Raw genomic sequence first — 15,114 nt, 5'->3', positions numbered from 1 at the left:
CAAAAGTTACAAAAGTAAGTATTCTTAGTAGTCTTGTCACAAGACGTCTGTGTTTGAAAGTAGATAGACAATTTGCTGTGCTCGTTATAAATCACACTGTAGTTAGCGGGCCCTTCTATTCCCGTGACGGCTTGACTCAAGACTGAAGTAAGTGAGCGCGCGAGCTTTCGGCGCACCCCCGCCCCCCCCCCCCTGCACACCGAAAAAACAACATGGCCTCTTCTTCTAATGTAACTGTCATGTCGTCTGTTGAAAACATTTGCACTCGGCTCCCGCCTGTTGGTTTCGTCAAAAAGAAGTCTAATTCGAAACTGGTTGAAGCTGATTTAGGAGGTATCCACGAGGGTCATGTAGGGCAGCTGACAGTCAAATGTGTTCCTGTGATACTCGAGTTTCGGCGGCTGTTCAAGAGCACGAAATTTAAGTCGGTCAACGTTATTCCAGGGGTATGGCATTTTTACGTGTGAATAAGTTTGGTGAAGTGTGACTCCACCATACCATGACCATACACAACCCCATTGGTTCAATCCGCTCCGTATCTTTTTTTAAATTCCTAGTAGGCCTAGTAGTATTTTTGGACCAATTTATTGGGCCATAGGGATAGCTCCACCTCTGACCTACCATAGACGATCACAGTGTGTGTGCCATGGCCATGCCCATCCCATGGTCACTTTTTTGGCAATGGTTTGGCACAGCTAGCTAGCTTCACAGTTTTTTTAAAGTCTGGCTCAGAAATTTCTTGTTCCTTTTCTGCTTTACTTAAAGCATATGCTTAAAGCCATTGGACCCTTTCGGTAAACAGTGTTGTCCAAGGCCCACACTTTGTGTACCACAACTTCTATATCAAATAACAAACCTGTGAAAATTTAGGCTCAATCGGTCATCGAAGTCGGGAGAAAACAACGGAAAAACCCACCCTTGTTTCCCTTGCTTTAAAGCCATTGGACCCTTTCGGTTCAGACAAAAATAAAAAAGTTCACAGATTTACAAATAACTTACAGGATTTACAGAAGGCAACGGTGAAAGACTTCTCTTGAAATATTATTCCATGAAATGCTTTGATTTTTGAGAAAACAGCAAAACAATATAAATTCTCGTTAACGAGAATTACGGATTTATTTAAAACACATGTCATGACACGGCGAAACGCGCGGAAACAAGGGTGGGTTTTTCCGTTGTTTTTTCCTGACTCCGATGACCGATTGAGCCTAAATTTTCACAGGTTTGTTATTTGATATAGAAGTTGTGGTACACAAAGTGTGGGCCTTTGACAACACTGTTTACCGAAAGGGTCCAATGGCTTTAAGGTAGGACCATATACAGACATGATGGAGGAAGAAGGAGACATTAGACTTTAGTCTATAGAGGAGATGGGGGTGCACACTTCCTCTGGTCCAAAAAACTTTCCAGTATTAATTGTGATACAATTTAAAAAAAATTACGTTCTCAGCTTTTCTTAAAGGCAGTGGACACTATTGGTAATTACTCAAAATAATTATTAGCATAAAACCTTTCTTGGTGACAAGTAATAGGGAGAGGTTGATGGTATAAAACATTGTGAGAAACGGCACCCTCTGAAGTGCCATAGTTTTCGAGAAAGAAGTAATTTTCCACAAAATGTGATTTTGAGACCTCAGATTTAGAACTTGAGGTCTCGAAATCAACCATCTAAACGCACACACGTACCTTCGTGTGACAATGGGTTTTTTTTTCTTTCATTCATATCTCGCAAGTTTCATGACCGATTGAGCTCAAATTTTCACAGGTTGGTTATTTTATGTATATGTTGAGATACACCAACTATGAAGGCTATTCTTCGACAATTATCTATAGTGTCCACTGCCTTTAAGTCGAAGTTACTTCTACCTAGCAAGAAACTATTTATATGCACTTTTATTTAAGGCTTAAAACCTACTTAAGTACGTACACAACTGCACAAGGCTTCCGATCCACGGCCATTATTGTCAATAGGACCATGAAGGTAGAAATAGGACCAACTCTTGATGATGCTTGAACATTGAAGACCTCCATATTCATGATCTGGAGGCATGTTTACACATGTTCAAGTTTCTTTTGTCAACTATATTCATATTCAGTGGTAGAACAATGTCAAAACAATGTATGTTTATAGTCTTGATTTATTTTTTTGTTCCAGATACCTAATCAGGAGTTACTCCATGGTATCATTGCACTGTATGATGTATGCTTACCAGATATAACACCTGAAGTCTTGTATTTTACTGTGTGTGGTAAATGGGCAAAGACTCTGCTACTCATCAGGGATGCAACAGGTAATTTACATTCAGCTTCACTAATGTTGCTGTCTCTGTCTTGCTCCAGAGGTGATGCATTTTGATCCATTCTGTCAACTTAACCTAAGGTATCCGACTTTCACCTTCTTGGACCTGACATCTCCACAAAATGCCAGTTGGAATTTCAGGCATCACGATAAGTGCTTTCATGTGATTTGTTGTCTTTATGAGGCTCAGAAGTTCTTACCTCCTAATGCTAACTTCTTTTACTTTCATGGTCTTTATATTGTTGTTTTTCCCTAACAGCATGGGCTATGGTGCCCAAGTCACTATGAATAAAATGGAATATCATTCTGGGGTTCTGACTTGAACCAGTTTGAGGCCATTCCACCAAGATGCATCAAACATTGAAAGTCGTACTAAAATAGTTAAACACAAAAATTATAATTTGAACTGTTTGTAGATGTTGCAGAAGAACTTGTGTATTCCCGAAAGAAGATAGACCAGAATGCGAACAAGAGCAATGGATCCGAAGGAACAGATGTCCTCACAGAGAATACAATGACCCCTGACCTTGATCAAGTTGACAATGAAGCAGAGGGTAAAGGTCAAACACACATTCCATCAAACTGTCAGAAAAGTGCAAATAACTTGGACTCTACCAAAGAGAAAACTGCAAAGGAAGAAAGTGATGTGGATAGACAAAACACTTCAGGAGAGAAGCACATTGATGAGTGGGTAGCAAAGGAGACTTCAGCAGCCCAAGATGAAGTGCAGGGAGTTACCAATGATGCATTGGCAGCCAAAGATGAAGGGGAGAAAAAGGGAATCTTTGCAGATGTATTCAGTGATACAGACAGTGAAAATGAATCAGAAAGGTTGGTATGTTAAGTTGTCACAGAAGCGCGAATGGAATACGGAAAAATATAGCATCCCATATCCAACGAGGCCGAAGGCTGAGTTGGATATGAGACGCAGACGCGCCAAATTTTCCGTATTTCACAATTTACCTTCAAGCAACGCATGTGGCGATCATTATTTGTCGCAAGCGTTCCAGTTGCGCCACTTGTGTTAATTAACATTAACATCTTAGAAGCTGTACGTTTTGTGTATAGCTTATAAAAGCGCACTATGCAGTATAGAACACACACAACGCAGGGTGTGACATGGACCGCGCGATATAAGTTTATATCATACTCCTAGTTGCTATGGATCGACCAATCAGAATCAAGTGATTCTTCATCGTTTCCTTCCTGTTCTATATGGTGTCCCTCCAGTGGTCCGCACACACACAGGATGGCAGCACACAGGATGGCAGCGTCGTTTGCAGCGGAATGGTCATTGGCTGTGACGGGTGAATTGAGCTGTCGACAACACAGGAGATGGTTCATAGTCTGCTTCTCCCCACATTTGCAGGTGTCTGAGTCGGTTCACAATCCCCATTTGACCATGTTGGTGTGGCACCTCCTGACTTGGGTGCATAGACAGTTAAGGCTATTCCATGTGGTGAGTGATACAGACAGTGTAAATGTTGGAAGATTACAGACTTTAATTTTATTACTAAAAGTTTATTTCCCTTATTTATTTTCAGTGATGAGGATGAAGATGATTTCACTGAAGGACAAGAGGAATTCTTAAAGATTGTCAGGCAACGTCGAGAGAGGAGGAAAGTAGCTTTATCTCAGGGTGATGATCCATCATTAGCAATCGGTATTGAATCAAGATTGATTGCTTGTACAACATGGGAAAAATCTACAATGTGAGTATTAGATTCTCATTCAAAATGTTGTTCTTGGCATACAAATGTTTTGAGAATTTTGCGCCTCCTTATTTGATAGAGCTGTTACCATTGTACACACCTTTAAGAAATCTTCCTTCTAATAAGAAAAAATTGTTCGTTGTTCACACCAGTTTTGACCAAGATGGAAGCAACTTTGCTCACACTGCCTCAACTTAATGGACAACCTCCCGGCACACTTAAAAAAACATTGATTCCATTGTGAAGTGTTAGATTACTTTGAAGACGCACTTATTTAACATTTAATTCATGCATTTTTGTTTGATACCTAGTACATCTTGTATTCTGTTGTTTTTTTCTCTACAGCGCATAGGGGCATGTTTAATTACTATGTGTTATGGGCTACATAAAAATGGTTAATTAATATTGTTATTTTTAGAATTGACAGTTGGCTGCCCAACTTACCACTTTGAATTTGTTCAATTTTTCTTTGCCTTTTTAAAAGGTTAGATACTGACTGTCAAGGAAAGAATGACTTAGCCCTAATATTGTATCTTTAGTTTACATTTAAGTTGATGTCGAGTGTCTGTAAGTTCTGTCAAAAGCAACAGCCTATACACAGCCCAGAAAAACAACATCGCATAGCTTGTATTTATCTTCCACACACCGACGTGTAGGCCTATTTCATATTCAACGAGCGAAAAAACATTCATCTTACAAAATGGGGCGCGTGTCTCCTTGCGGTCTTGTCGCGTTTGTGCTCGCAGCATCACCAGTTGGCCCTCTACTTCTTATATATAACTCTTTGGACCATACCTTCTACTCATGATTGTATCAATATCTCAATTCAATTTATTTATTCTCTCAGTCGTCCTGGTGAGAGGATTCTTCAGCTGGATCTTCTGGCCGTCAGGAAACGCTTCAGGAAATTAGGTATCGGCAAATATCTACTTCAGGTATGTACAACAAGGCTGGTTTAGGTTGCAACAGATAATATGTAGAGTCAAGGGCCCAATATCATAGAGCTTCTTCATCAGATGATATTGCTTAAAAAAGTTCTGCTTAGCAGTAATGAGCGGGATACCAGTCACAAATTGTACAGGTGACATGGTAGATTGACTGGTTACCTTAATCTGGTAAGCATAACTTTATTGTGCTGAGCTAGAATGTTGTGCTTAAGCAGCTCTATGAAATTGGGCCGTGCTTTAGAGAAGAGAACTTCCATCCCCTGAAATTTTGAGAGCCTGTACGCTTAACCCTCCCTCCCTCAATTGCACAATGGTTAACTAAAGGTTGACCATTTTGACTCGAACCCAGGCTATGCGACCATTGGTTGACAACTGTGGTCAACCATTTGGAACCAGCCTCGAGACCATGGTTTCTCTAGTGGTCCCAGTGGCCCGTTAAATTCTAACATGTGTTAAGCGCAGAGGGGAACTACTGACACAATTTAGCGAAAATGTGGAAGGCAATGGAGTGTTGAACGAATACTGTGGTACCGATGGTTGACTAGACTTTCAAACCAGTCTTTTAAGTGAGTGTGTCACTGCGCATGTATGTTGCTGGTCAGTAGCCGACTAACTGCCCGCACTCGAGCTTGCTCATAGTGAATTGATGTGGTTATTTCTCATAGACTGCCAGATATTGTTATATACTGGATGACTGTTAGTGAGTTAGCACATATTATGAGATAAGCTTAAAGTTAATCAGTATCTTCTGTGATATTCATGTTAACTTGACTATGTTTTTAACTGTAAAGGACCCTTCACTAGTTGGATTGTTTGATACGTTTGTCATCTACGCTGATCATTCTGTTAAACATTCTGTTCCATTTACAGTATCTTCTGTGATATTCATTTCTAACTGTAGAACCTGAAGGACCCTTCACTAGTTGGATTGTACGATGCATTTGTCGTCTATGCTGATCATTCTGCTGTGGATTTCTTTGGTCATTATGGATTCAATGATGATATCGTACTCAATAGCAAGTTCTCTGATCTAGCTGATAACTGGACAAACTGTACCCTCATGTGTTATCTTCCTCCATTCTCAGGTAATCAATCTTACTTTTACTTAGCTGCTTAGGACAAGGTGTCCCTTGGCCTCCTTGGATAACCGTCCCCTTAAACCTTTTTGAGGTATGGTGGACGTGATAGGAGTGTACTGTTTGGTTTGGGTGTATACAGACAAATTTACCCAAACCTTATAGTATGGTAGCACTGTGCCCACCATATCTTAGGTATGGGGTACGTGATAGGAGTGTACTGTTTGGTTTGGGTGTATACAGACAAATTTACCCAAACATTATAGTATGGTAGCACTGTGCCCACCATATCTTAGGTATGGTGGACGTGATAGGAGTGTACTGTTTGGTTTGGGTGTATACAGACAAATTTACCCAAACATTATAGTATGGTAGCACTGTGCCCACCATATCTCAAAAAGGCTAATTCAAGTCTATTTGTAGCTAAATGCTCTGCCACATGAAGTGGAATTTGAACATCTTCCTGGACTTGAGCCTTCCAGCGCAATAGTGGGTGTAATGATAGTGGGTGTGGGCGTGGTGTGATGAAGTCATTGCAGTTGACCAGGTTGGGTAGCCTGTAGGCTGGCATTCTGATGACATGGCCTAACCATTTCAGGCGACGTACACACTGTAATTGTTAAACAATCACTATGCATATACCCAGGACAGTCAATTCAGAGCCAAAGGTGAGGTCCTTTATTGCACAGCCATGACCCTGCCGGTTTTAAACAGCTATTCAAGACCTCTTCGCAAGGTATTAAACAAGACCTCTTCACCAAGCAAGCACCAGTATTCATGGACAGGTTAAGTAGACTATTTGATAGGCAACAGTCATGCACTTGAGAAGTATTTCTAGATAGAATACCGGACTTTCCAAATCAATGTTGCTTTATTTTATTTTTTGTAATCAGAATAAGCTTTGAATGAATATGCACAACATTCCTGAAAAACCACAACATAACTTATTAATGTTGACAGGTTGTCGGATGCGTTTATTGAAAACTAGTGGATTGCAATCAATTCATTCTTCCCAAAACACATCATATAAATTAACTTTTGTTTGCAGTCGGGACTGCTACCTTTTTGTCTGAACAAATCATTATAATTACTGTATGTTTTGTAATTGTTGTTTTGATGTAGGTCAGACCATATTGATGGAAACGGATCCTGAACTAGATCTTAAGGTGATGGAACTAGAGCTTCATAAATGTTCAGAGAAGAGTCGAGACGCCTACCAGGCTCAGATGGCTTGTGCTATGAAACTAAAACATGAAGTTATATCTCTTAGAGCTCTAGTTAGCTCACAGCAGGATCTCATTACATCACTCACACAAGAGTTTCAAACACTGCGTACTGAAAGATTCCAAGTAGGTGAGTAACCTCAGATGCTGGGTTTTTTATATTATTGTTTATTTTGAATTATTATGAACTTACTATGGCTCTTTTTGAAACCACGACCCTTTTTTGGCTCCAGATTTGGCTTAGGCTAGTTGGGCCCTGCGGTTGTTTTGACATATGCGCGTGCTTTGCGTAGGCACCCAAGGCTTCAGATGAGAGAACGGAGCCTAAAGCCAAATCCAAACCGAAGACGTGGATTCGCCAAAGGGCCTATGGGTACATAAAGGGTCTAATGTTCACCGAGACTTGTGAGTGTTATAATGATTCTGACTCACTCTTACGGTAAGACTCGGTGATAACTCAACACCCAAATTGTCTGATTACAGTATCTTGAGACACTTAAGTTGCTATTAACCAAGACTTATTTGTCTTTCAGAGAAAGCGTATCTTAAGAAGCAGTTGAACGATTTAAAGCTTGGTATTGAGATGAAAGCAGAGAATGGAAATGACACCCTTATCAATCAAGGTAAAAATTATAGGCTGTAATCGCTCATATTAAAAAATACATTTTGTAAAACACTATCACATCTTAATATATATCGATGGAGCTTTGCATTCTTCCGCTGACAACACCACAGCTATGCTCTAATGCTCTAATGCTCTTCGCATTGCCATCAACTCCAGGGGAGGCCTAGCACCAGCTCCTGGCTCAAAGAGACCCAGAGGCCATCCAAGATCATCCTGGGGTCAACAACTGGGCTGGCCTAGCAAAATTGACCTTATGTGGTAAGGCTGTAGGACAAGGACTCAGGAGATCGGTGTGATGGACCCTTGCTGTCTCTGCGGTTGATTGATTGATTGATTGATTGATTGATTGATTGATTGATTAATTGATTGATTGATTGATTGATTGATTGATTGATTGATTGATTGATTGATTGATTGATTGATTGATTGATTGAGCTTGCTACAACTTATGAGGCACCAATGGCATACTGAATATTTATTCTTTAACGATATGATTTGATCCTAGATGATGATGATGATGATGATGAAGTTGATACTGATATGTTACTACGAGTGCTTGAAAGTAAAGTGTCATCTTTAGGCATGACTGGTATGTACAAAGAAGTAGTATCAAATTACATTATTCTTGCCAAATGACTCATAAACAGAAATACTCAAGTACATGTATGCTCCATACCTGATCTGGGCCCAAATTCATGGCTCTGCTTACCGTAAGCAACGAATCGTCACTTATGGAAGCAGGGAATTCTGTGCTTACGCCAAGCATATTTCAAGGGTTAGCGGAAATTTTGGCTTGTGCGCATGCTTACTCAACGTTACTAGGCATTCTACGTTTGCACAGCTAGTGCAGAAATTTGGCGCTCGTACACTAAGCGGAGAATGGTGATTGTAAGCGCAGAATTCGGCGATAAGCAGAGCCATAAAATTTGGCCCTGGTTGACCTGGTTGTAATTTGTTTACTTTGAACTTTTTCCTTTGTTCGTTTGCTACATGTACATGTTTTACCATTGCAGAGATGACATTGGACAACAATAGACACTTGCAGTATAGTGTTCAAGATTTTGAACTGTGAATTTGAGGGTTTTTTTTAGCTGTGGAACCTGATTAATAGTTTTATCTATAACTTTTATGAATTGCTTGCCATGTGCCTTTATAGGATATTATGTGATGAATTGCCTGATTGTTTTGTAACAGATTCTTCCAGAGCAGAGAGTAAGATCCATTGGCAGGTTGCTGAGGAGTTTAAACTAAGTATGGATGACTCTGTCATGGCAGGCATGTGTGTTGTCTCCCAAACAACCAAGGTATACTTAACGCAAGTAGTGTTTTAGTTATGATAAGAAGCATTCATATTATAGTGTAAGGATACACAAAGTGATGCGGTGCAATCTGCTGCTAACAATGCCAGAGACACTTGGGTTAAAGGCACCGCACACTGTTGGTAATTACACAAAATAATTGTTAGTATAAAAACTTAGTTGGTATCAAGCAGTGGAGAGCTGTTGATATGATAAAAAACATTGTGAGAAACGGCCTTTGAGCTCTGTAGATGTAGTTTGAATCCCGAATTGAATCAGACCCATTTACACAGATTTTGTTGTTAATCTCTAGCTGTTTGAATGGTTATTTTTCCACTTGCAGTTTTTTTCCAACATTTACAATTGAACAGTTTGTTATTATCATGTTCTTGGTGCTTGGGCTGTTGGATGTGAAATATAAATCTAAGAAACTATAAAAACTTTGTTTTCTTGATGTCTTACGTGCATTACTTTTATTGTTTGTTTACCGTGACAGGCCCATGTAAGTAGCTCAGTAGTTGAGATGTATAAGACAAGATGTAGTCATCTATTAGATTCATCAATACACACTAAGATGTATCTTTGTGGAACTTTGGAACATCCAGAAAGGATCCAACGTATACTCTCGGATGGATTCACAGAACAAGGTTAGAAAAATGTTTCAATTAAATATAGATCATTTGTTAGATTAGTCTTTCAACTGAACACAGACCATTGTCATTAGATTACCGGAACACATTTTACTTGACATGTGTTACTATCTTACAACGTGGAACTCCCTTAATAGACTATGCACGGAGGTGGGACATCTAATACCATTGTTGCACATCACCTCAATCTATGCCACACCTTCTATGATACCCAGCCCTTTAGGAGCAATACTTCCCTTGAAGATCTGATGGCAGCAAACGAGAAGGCTGTGAGATGAGCCTAATCCTGGCCAAACATTTGAAGAGTAGATGATGGACTCAAAAGAAGATCTTTACATCTTGAGATGTTAATTAGTATCTTAACTTCTTGAGATGCTTTCTCTTTTTAAATTGACTGTAAGTTTCTCCTGATGTGAATGGTTATCAATGTCTTTTGATTCTGTTACAGACTTCAGTCATGGAGAGTTTGGAGTGGGTCTTTATTTTAGTCAACATGCATCAAAAGCTGCTCACTTCTCTGCTGTAAGTCTCTTTGTTATCACACTTCAATTTAGTCGACCTATCTTGGTCAGTATGAGTTAATATAAGTAAGTTTCTAATAGTTCTCTTAAGAACAAGTAGAGACATGGCAAGTAAATACACACACGCTGTTACCGCAAACCAAATAGTTACTGGTACCTCACCATGCAATGCCTCAAATCATATATAAGTTTCTACACACGTCCAGGAACTATCAGACTTAGAGAGATTTATAACATGAAATCATCACTTGAATTAATTGACCAGTTTTGTTCTCATATAAAATTACCTAGCAAAAGTAGTTACCAGCCAATGATTCAATCCCTACCAAGGATTACTAAGCATGAGTTGATTAGAATGTACCATGGGGTATAAATGGGTACCTGCGCGGGTAGAGGTTTGGGCCCCTACTCAGGGTCGCTGTTCCCGTGGCAGACCACAAACCACCTATGTGGACACCTTGTGCCTGGACTCTGGACTGCGTCGGGAAGAGCTGCGTACAGCAATGGAGGACCAACATGTTTGGAGGGCCATCATCCCATGCTCCGCATCGACTGAATGAAATGAAATGAAATGAATGCGGGTAGAGGTTGATATCTTTGCGAGGGTAGAGATTGATATTGTGTATGAAAAAGCCTTCGGAGCGCCACGGCAGCTCGAGGCTGTATACTCCCCAGGGAGCTGAAAAAGGTTAAATGAATGTTATTGGCCCAATGACCAGGGCACTAATGTAAAGTGCATTGATACGGATAGTGTAAAATGCGCAATAACAGAATATGTTATTATTATATTATGTATTTATTTTCTTCATCTTTACAGCTTGGTAAATTACTTCTTGTTGACATTGGTCTGGGTAAGACCGAGTCTGTCATCAAGAAAGATAACACAAGAACTGCTCCTCCAGAAGGATTTGATTCCATTGTGGTAAGAAATTATACTTATATTCCACATCTCGTCATTCCACATCTCCTCTGTTAAACTTTCTACACTGGCTGCCAACTGACAAATTATCGAATCAAGTTTAAAACACTACTCTACATCTAAAAAGCTCTGAATGATCTGTCGCCGGTCTATCTGAAAGATTGCATTGCCACTCATATACCATCTAGGGAAGGCCTACGACCGAACCGGGAGGTTACTTGTCTTACTATCCCAAAGAGTAACAAACAGAAAGGCGATGGATCGTTCAATGTGTTCTGGCCAACTCTCTGGAACCAATTACCATAAGATCCTCTCACCAACAGTTGATGCATTGTTGTTTTTTGTTTGTGTGTGAAGTGGAATGATTAGTTTTATAATTAACATTATTATTATTATTATATTATTGAGAATCTTTTGTTGTCTCGAATGACAATGTTAGATTCTTTTTTGGCTTGCAGGGAATTTAAATCTATACTTCTACAATATTTGGTTTGAGATAATTTGTAATGTCTTCGTTGCATGGAATACAGATTAAGATTAAGTAACATAAAAGACCTTAGGATTTTTGTTCTTATCTTTCCACACCATGCAAAGCTTCAAACACCACTTCTGAATCTAAATTAAATAGTCGGCAAAGCATCCCATTGGAAACACCACACCAACTTTTTGTAGAGAAGACAATAAAAAAATTCCAGTTTTAAACGTGGGAGGAAAACCCAAGCAGTCAGGCAGGGACTGAAAAACACAATCTACCTGCAAGGCTTCGGTCCAAGCTCAAGCAGAAAGGCATAAACAGAAACCACTTAGCCAACCTGGCTGCCCTGTTTAACTGTTAGAGGGACTGACAAGTTTCAGAGCCAACACTCCCTACAGAAACCACTTAGCCAACCTGGCTGCCCTGTTTAACTGTTAGAGGGACTGACAAGTTTCAGAGCCAACACTCCCTACAGAAACCACTTAGCCAACCTGGCTGCCCTGTTTAACTGTTAGAGGGACTGACAAGTTTCAGAGCCAACACTCCCTACAGAAACCACTTAGCCAACCTGGCTGCCCTGTTTAACTGTTAGAGGGACTGACAAGTTTCAGAGCCAACACTCCCTACAGAAACCACTTAGCCAACCTGGCTGCCCTGTTTAACTGTTAGAGGGACTGACAAGTTTCAGAGCCAACACTCCCTACAGAAACCACTTAGCCAACCTGGCTGCCCTGTTTAATTGTTGGAGGGACTGACAAGTTTCAGAGCCAACACTCCCTTAAAAGAGATGTTACACAGTTGTACCCGCAAGTGTACTATTATTTATTAGTAGGATTTGAAACTTTGCATGGTGGATTTTGAGATAGGAAAGGTTTGTGGTAACACCATGTAATGATAATCTCTAAATAAGTTGGGGTGGTTCTGAAAAGAATCGTTGGTTTCAACTCTAATTTGAAACCAGTGGTTCTTTTCAGAACCACCCCAACACGTTTAGAGATTATCATTACATGGTGTTACCGCAAACCTTTGTTATTTATAGTTTAGTCTAACTAACAATTTCTTCTTATGATTGATTTCTTTGACTGCAGACGCCAGGCAGACTTTCTAATTTGAGTGGAGGTGACCTTATGACCTGTGGTTATCAAGAATATGTGATCTTTGACCCCTACCAAGCACTTCCTCTTTACCTGATTGAGTACAGACTGGAGTGACTCATGACAAGGTAGAATTACAAGCAATCTTTAACTGTCTTCCCATTCATCGTGTCTGTCAAGGTAAGAGTAATTACCATTTGATGAAGTGGAAGTGTCATGGCTGACACAGCAGTCATGATCAGCAGAGTGGCGTTTGGGTTCGAGTCCAAGTCAAGATACTTGTGTCCTTAACAAGGAACAATTTCATCAAGCACTTTTGCTACAATATATTTCAACTGCACAGTATTTGTGCACACTGAATGCTAGTATTGAGTAGCAATGGTGATTTTTACGTGGCAACTTGTACACATTGGTAGCATTTTGCTACAAGGAAAATCATTTACTGCTTAACCCTTTGCGTGCTGCGGGCGCAAATTTGCGCCCGCAACGTTTATTCCCTCACTGCTGTAGGCGCATATTTGCACCCAACACAACGTGCTATTTGTTTGCACACAATCAAGCTTTCTTTTGACCCCTGACATCCATCCGGGTACTTTTCTATACACTTTGATACACAGAGGACATGTTACGAACGAATACGCGACAGTTTTTCATGAAAAAATCTTGTATTTTCCGAGTTTTTCGGTGACTGTTTTCACCGTCAAACAAAATGGAGTAACAATGGACGCCGCAGGCAGCATTCTGGAAGATTTTCGCGGATTCTAGCTTTGGAAAATAAGAGTCTAAGGATGTTTTGGGAGACGATAGAGATGATAATACTTGAGTGGGGTTATGTCTATTGACATTGGGCCAGATAACGGACACATATCTATGGAAGATGGGGCCGAATCTGACGATATCGATGGCAGCTTTCCTATGCAAGAAGGGAAACAGGGTAGAACTGTCCATGGTGTTGGGGACATTTTTCGCTGTGCTTTGGAAGTGTGTACTTAATAAATTATGTACCCGAATGCAATTCTGTTTGAACTAACTGGTTGTCCGTATTATACTCTACATTTATCATATTTTGCATTTTGCAATAAAATAATTCCTTCACACAGAAAAATGCTTTCGAGTACAGATGTGTGTAATTTTAATGATTGTGTAAAAAGATTCCAGCGGGCAGGGAATAGTGTGTGTAATGAATGGTAGCATGCAAAGGGTTAAGCAAGACACTTAACTATGATGCTTCATCCTTTGGATGGGACGTAAAGCCATTGGTCCCGTGTGTTGTGTAACACACGTAAAAGAACCCAGTGCACTTATCGTAAAGAGAAGGGGTTTGCCCCGGTGTTCCTGGTTTGATTGGTTGCATGTTGCTCCAAGCTTCTTGTAAACCACTACATGGTGCTTTAGAGGGAACAGGTCTTATATTTCAAATCTTAGCTCCACATATCTTACAGGACAAAATACTGTGCGCTCTGATACAACCCTTAGGGATGTACAAGAAAATGCTTTATAAGAACCAAGTATTATTATTATTATTGATGATCAATAATATGCAGATGATCACAGTGTGACACTAGGATATAAGGAGTTGCATTAGAACTGATGTCTTTCAGCGAAGTGCTTTTTTTATTTTTCCATTGGTCACCACTAAAGGTGGCGACACATTGTTCCTGCCTTGTATATTCTTGAACATTCCACTATTCTGATAAATTCCGTCCTTCCATATATTGAGATACATTTAATATATTATATTAATTAACTTAACCAAATTGTTAATAGTATTGAGTTTTTAAAGTTGAAATCAGAATAATTTAGTTTATTTGTTTGCTGGCCAGCTTGTATACATACCTGTATATTTGTATGCTTGTTTGCTCGGGTGCTTGTTTGCTTGATCAAGTTTTTTTCCCACACTGTTTGTTTGGACCAATGTTTGAAAAGAATGATGTTGTGAAAGTATTTTTAATTCATATTACAGTGTAATGTTTTCGTAATGAGCCATAGTGTATGTGTGTTTTGGTGTGTTAGAGATTCTAAAGCTAGTGCAAATACCTCTTAACCCAAAATAATTCCTTTTTTGTTTGCTACTACATGTTTAACAACTATCCAACAGTGTTTGATGATCAGCCTAGCTTCATATAGCTGCTTAAAGGCACTGGACACTATTGGTAATTATTGAAAATAAATGTTAGCAGAAAAACTTACTTGGTAACAAGCAATGGAGAGCTATTGATAGTATGAAACATTGTGAGAAACGGCTCCATACGAAGTAAAATAGTTTTGAGAAGTA

General features: G+C 39.7%; 1 protein-coding gene across 1 annotated transcript; it reads left to right on the top strand.

The window, feature by feature from the left end:
• Positions 1-223: 223 nt before the first annotated feature.
• Positions 224-12,959, top strand: LOC139945925 (uncharacterized). Its single transcript, XM_071943442.1, has 14 exons — positions 224-446; positions 2,156-2,291; positions 2,716-3,130; positions 3,844-4,011; positions 4,859-4,946; positions 5,860-6,043; positions 7,157-7,387; positions 7,791-7,880; positions 8,388-8,471; positions 9,077-9,186; positions 9,677-9,827; positions 10,279-10,352; positions 11,169-11,273; positions 12,834-12,959. The coding sequence occupies exons 1-14, from the start codon at positions 240-242 to the stop codon at positions 12,954-12,956; spliced, it is 2,166 nt and encodes a 721-aa protein (XP_071799543.1). The 5' UTR covers positions 224-239; the 3' UTR covers positions 12,957-12,959.
• Positions 12,960-15,114: the final 2,155 nt, after the last annotated feature.

This window comes from Asterias amurensis, chromosome 13, assembly GCF_032118995.1.
Source record: "Asterias amurensis chromosome 13, ASM3211899v1".
Classification (NCBI taxonomy): domain Eukaryota; kingdom Metazoa; phylum Echinodermata; class Asteroidea; order Forcipulatida; family Asteriidae; genus Asterias; species Asterias amurensis.
Note: the sequence above shows the minus strand (reverse complement) of the source record. Positions and strands in the feature narration are given on the sequence as shown.

Coding starts and splice junctions, on each gene's coding strand:
- LOC139945925 (XM_071943442.1), top strand. CDS start 240: ATGTCGTCTGTTGAAAACATTTGCACTCGGCTCCCGCCTGTTGGTTTC. Junction 2,292..2,715: donor ACTCATCAGGGATGCAACAG/GTAATTTACATT, acceptor AACTGTTTGTAG/ATGTTGCAGAAGAACTTGTG. Junction 9,828..10,278: donor GGATGGATTCACAGAACAAG/GTTAGAAAAATG, acceptor ATTCTGTTACAG/ACTTCAGTCATGGAGAGTTT.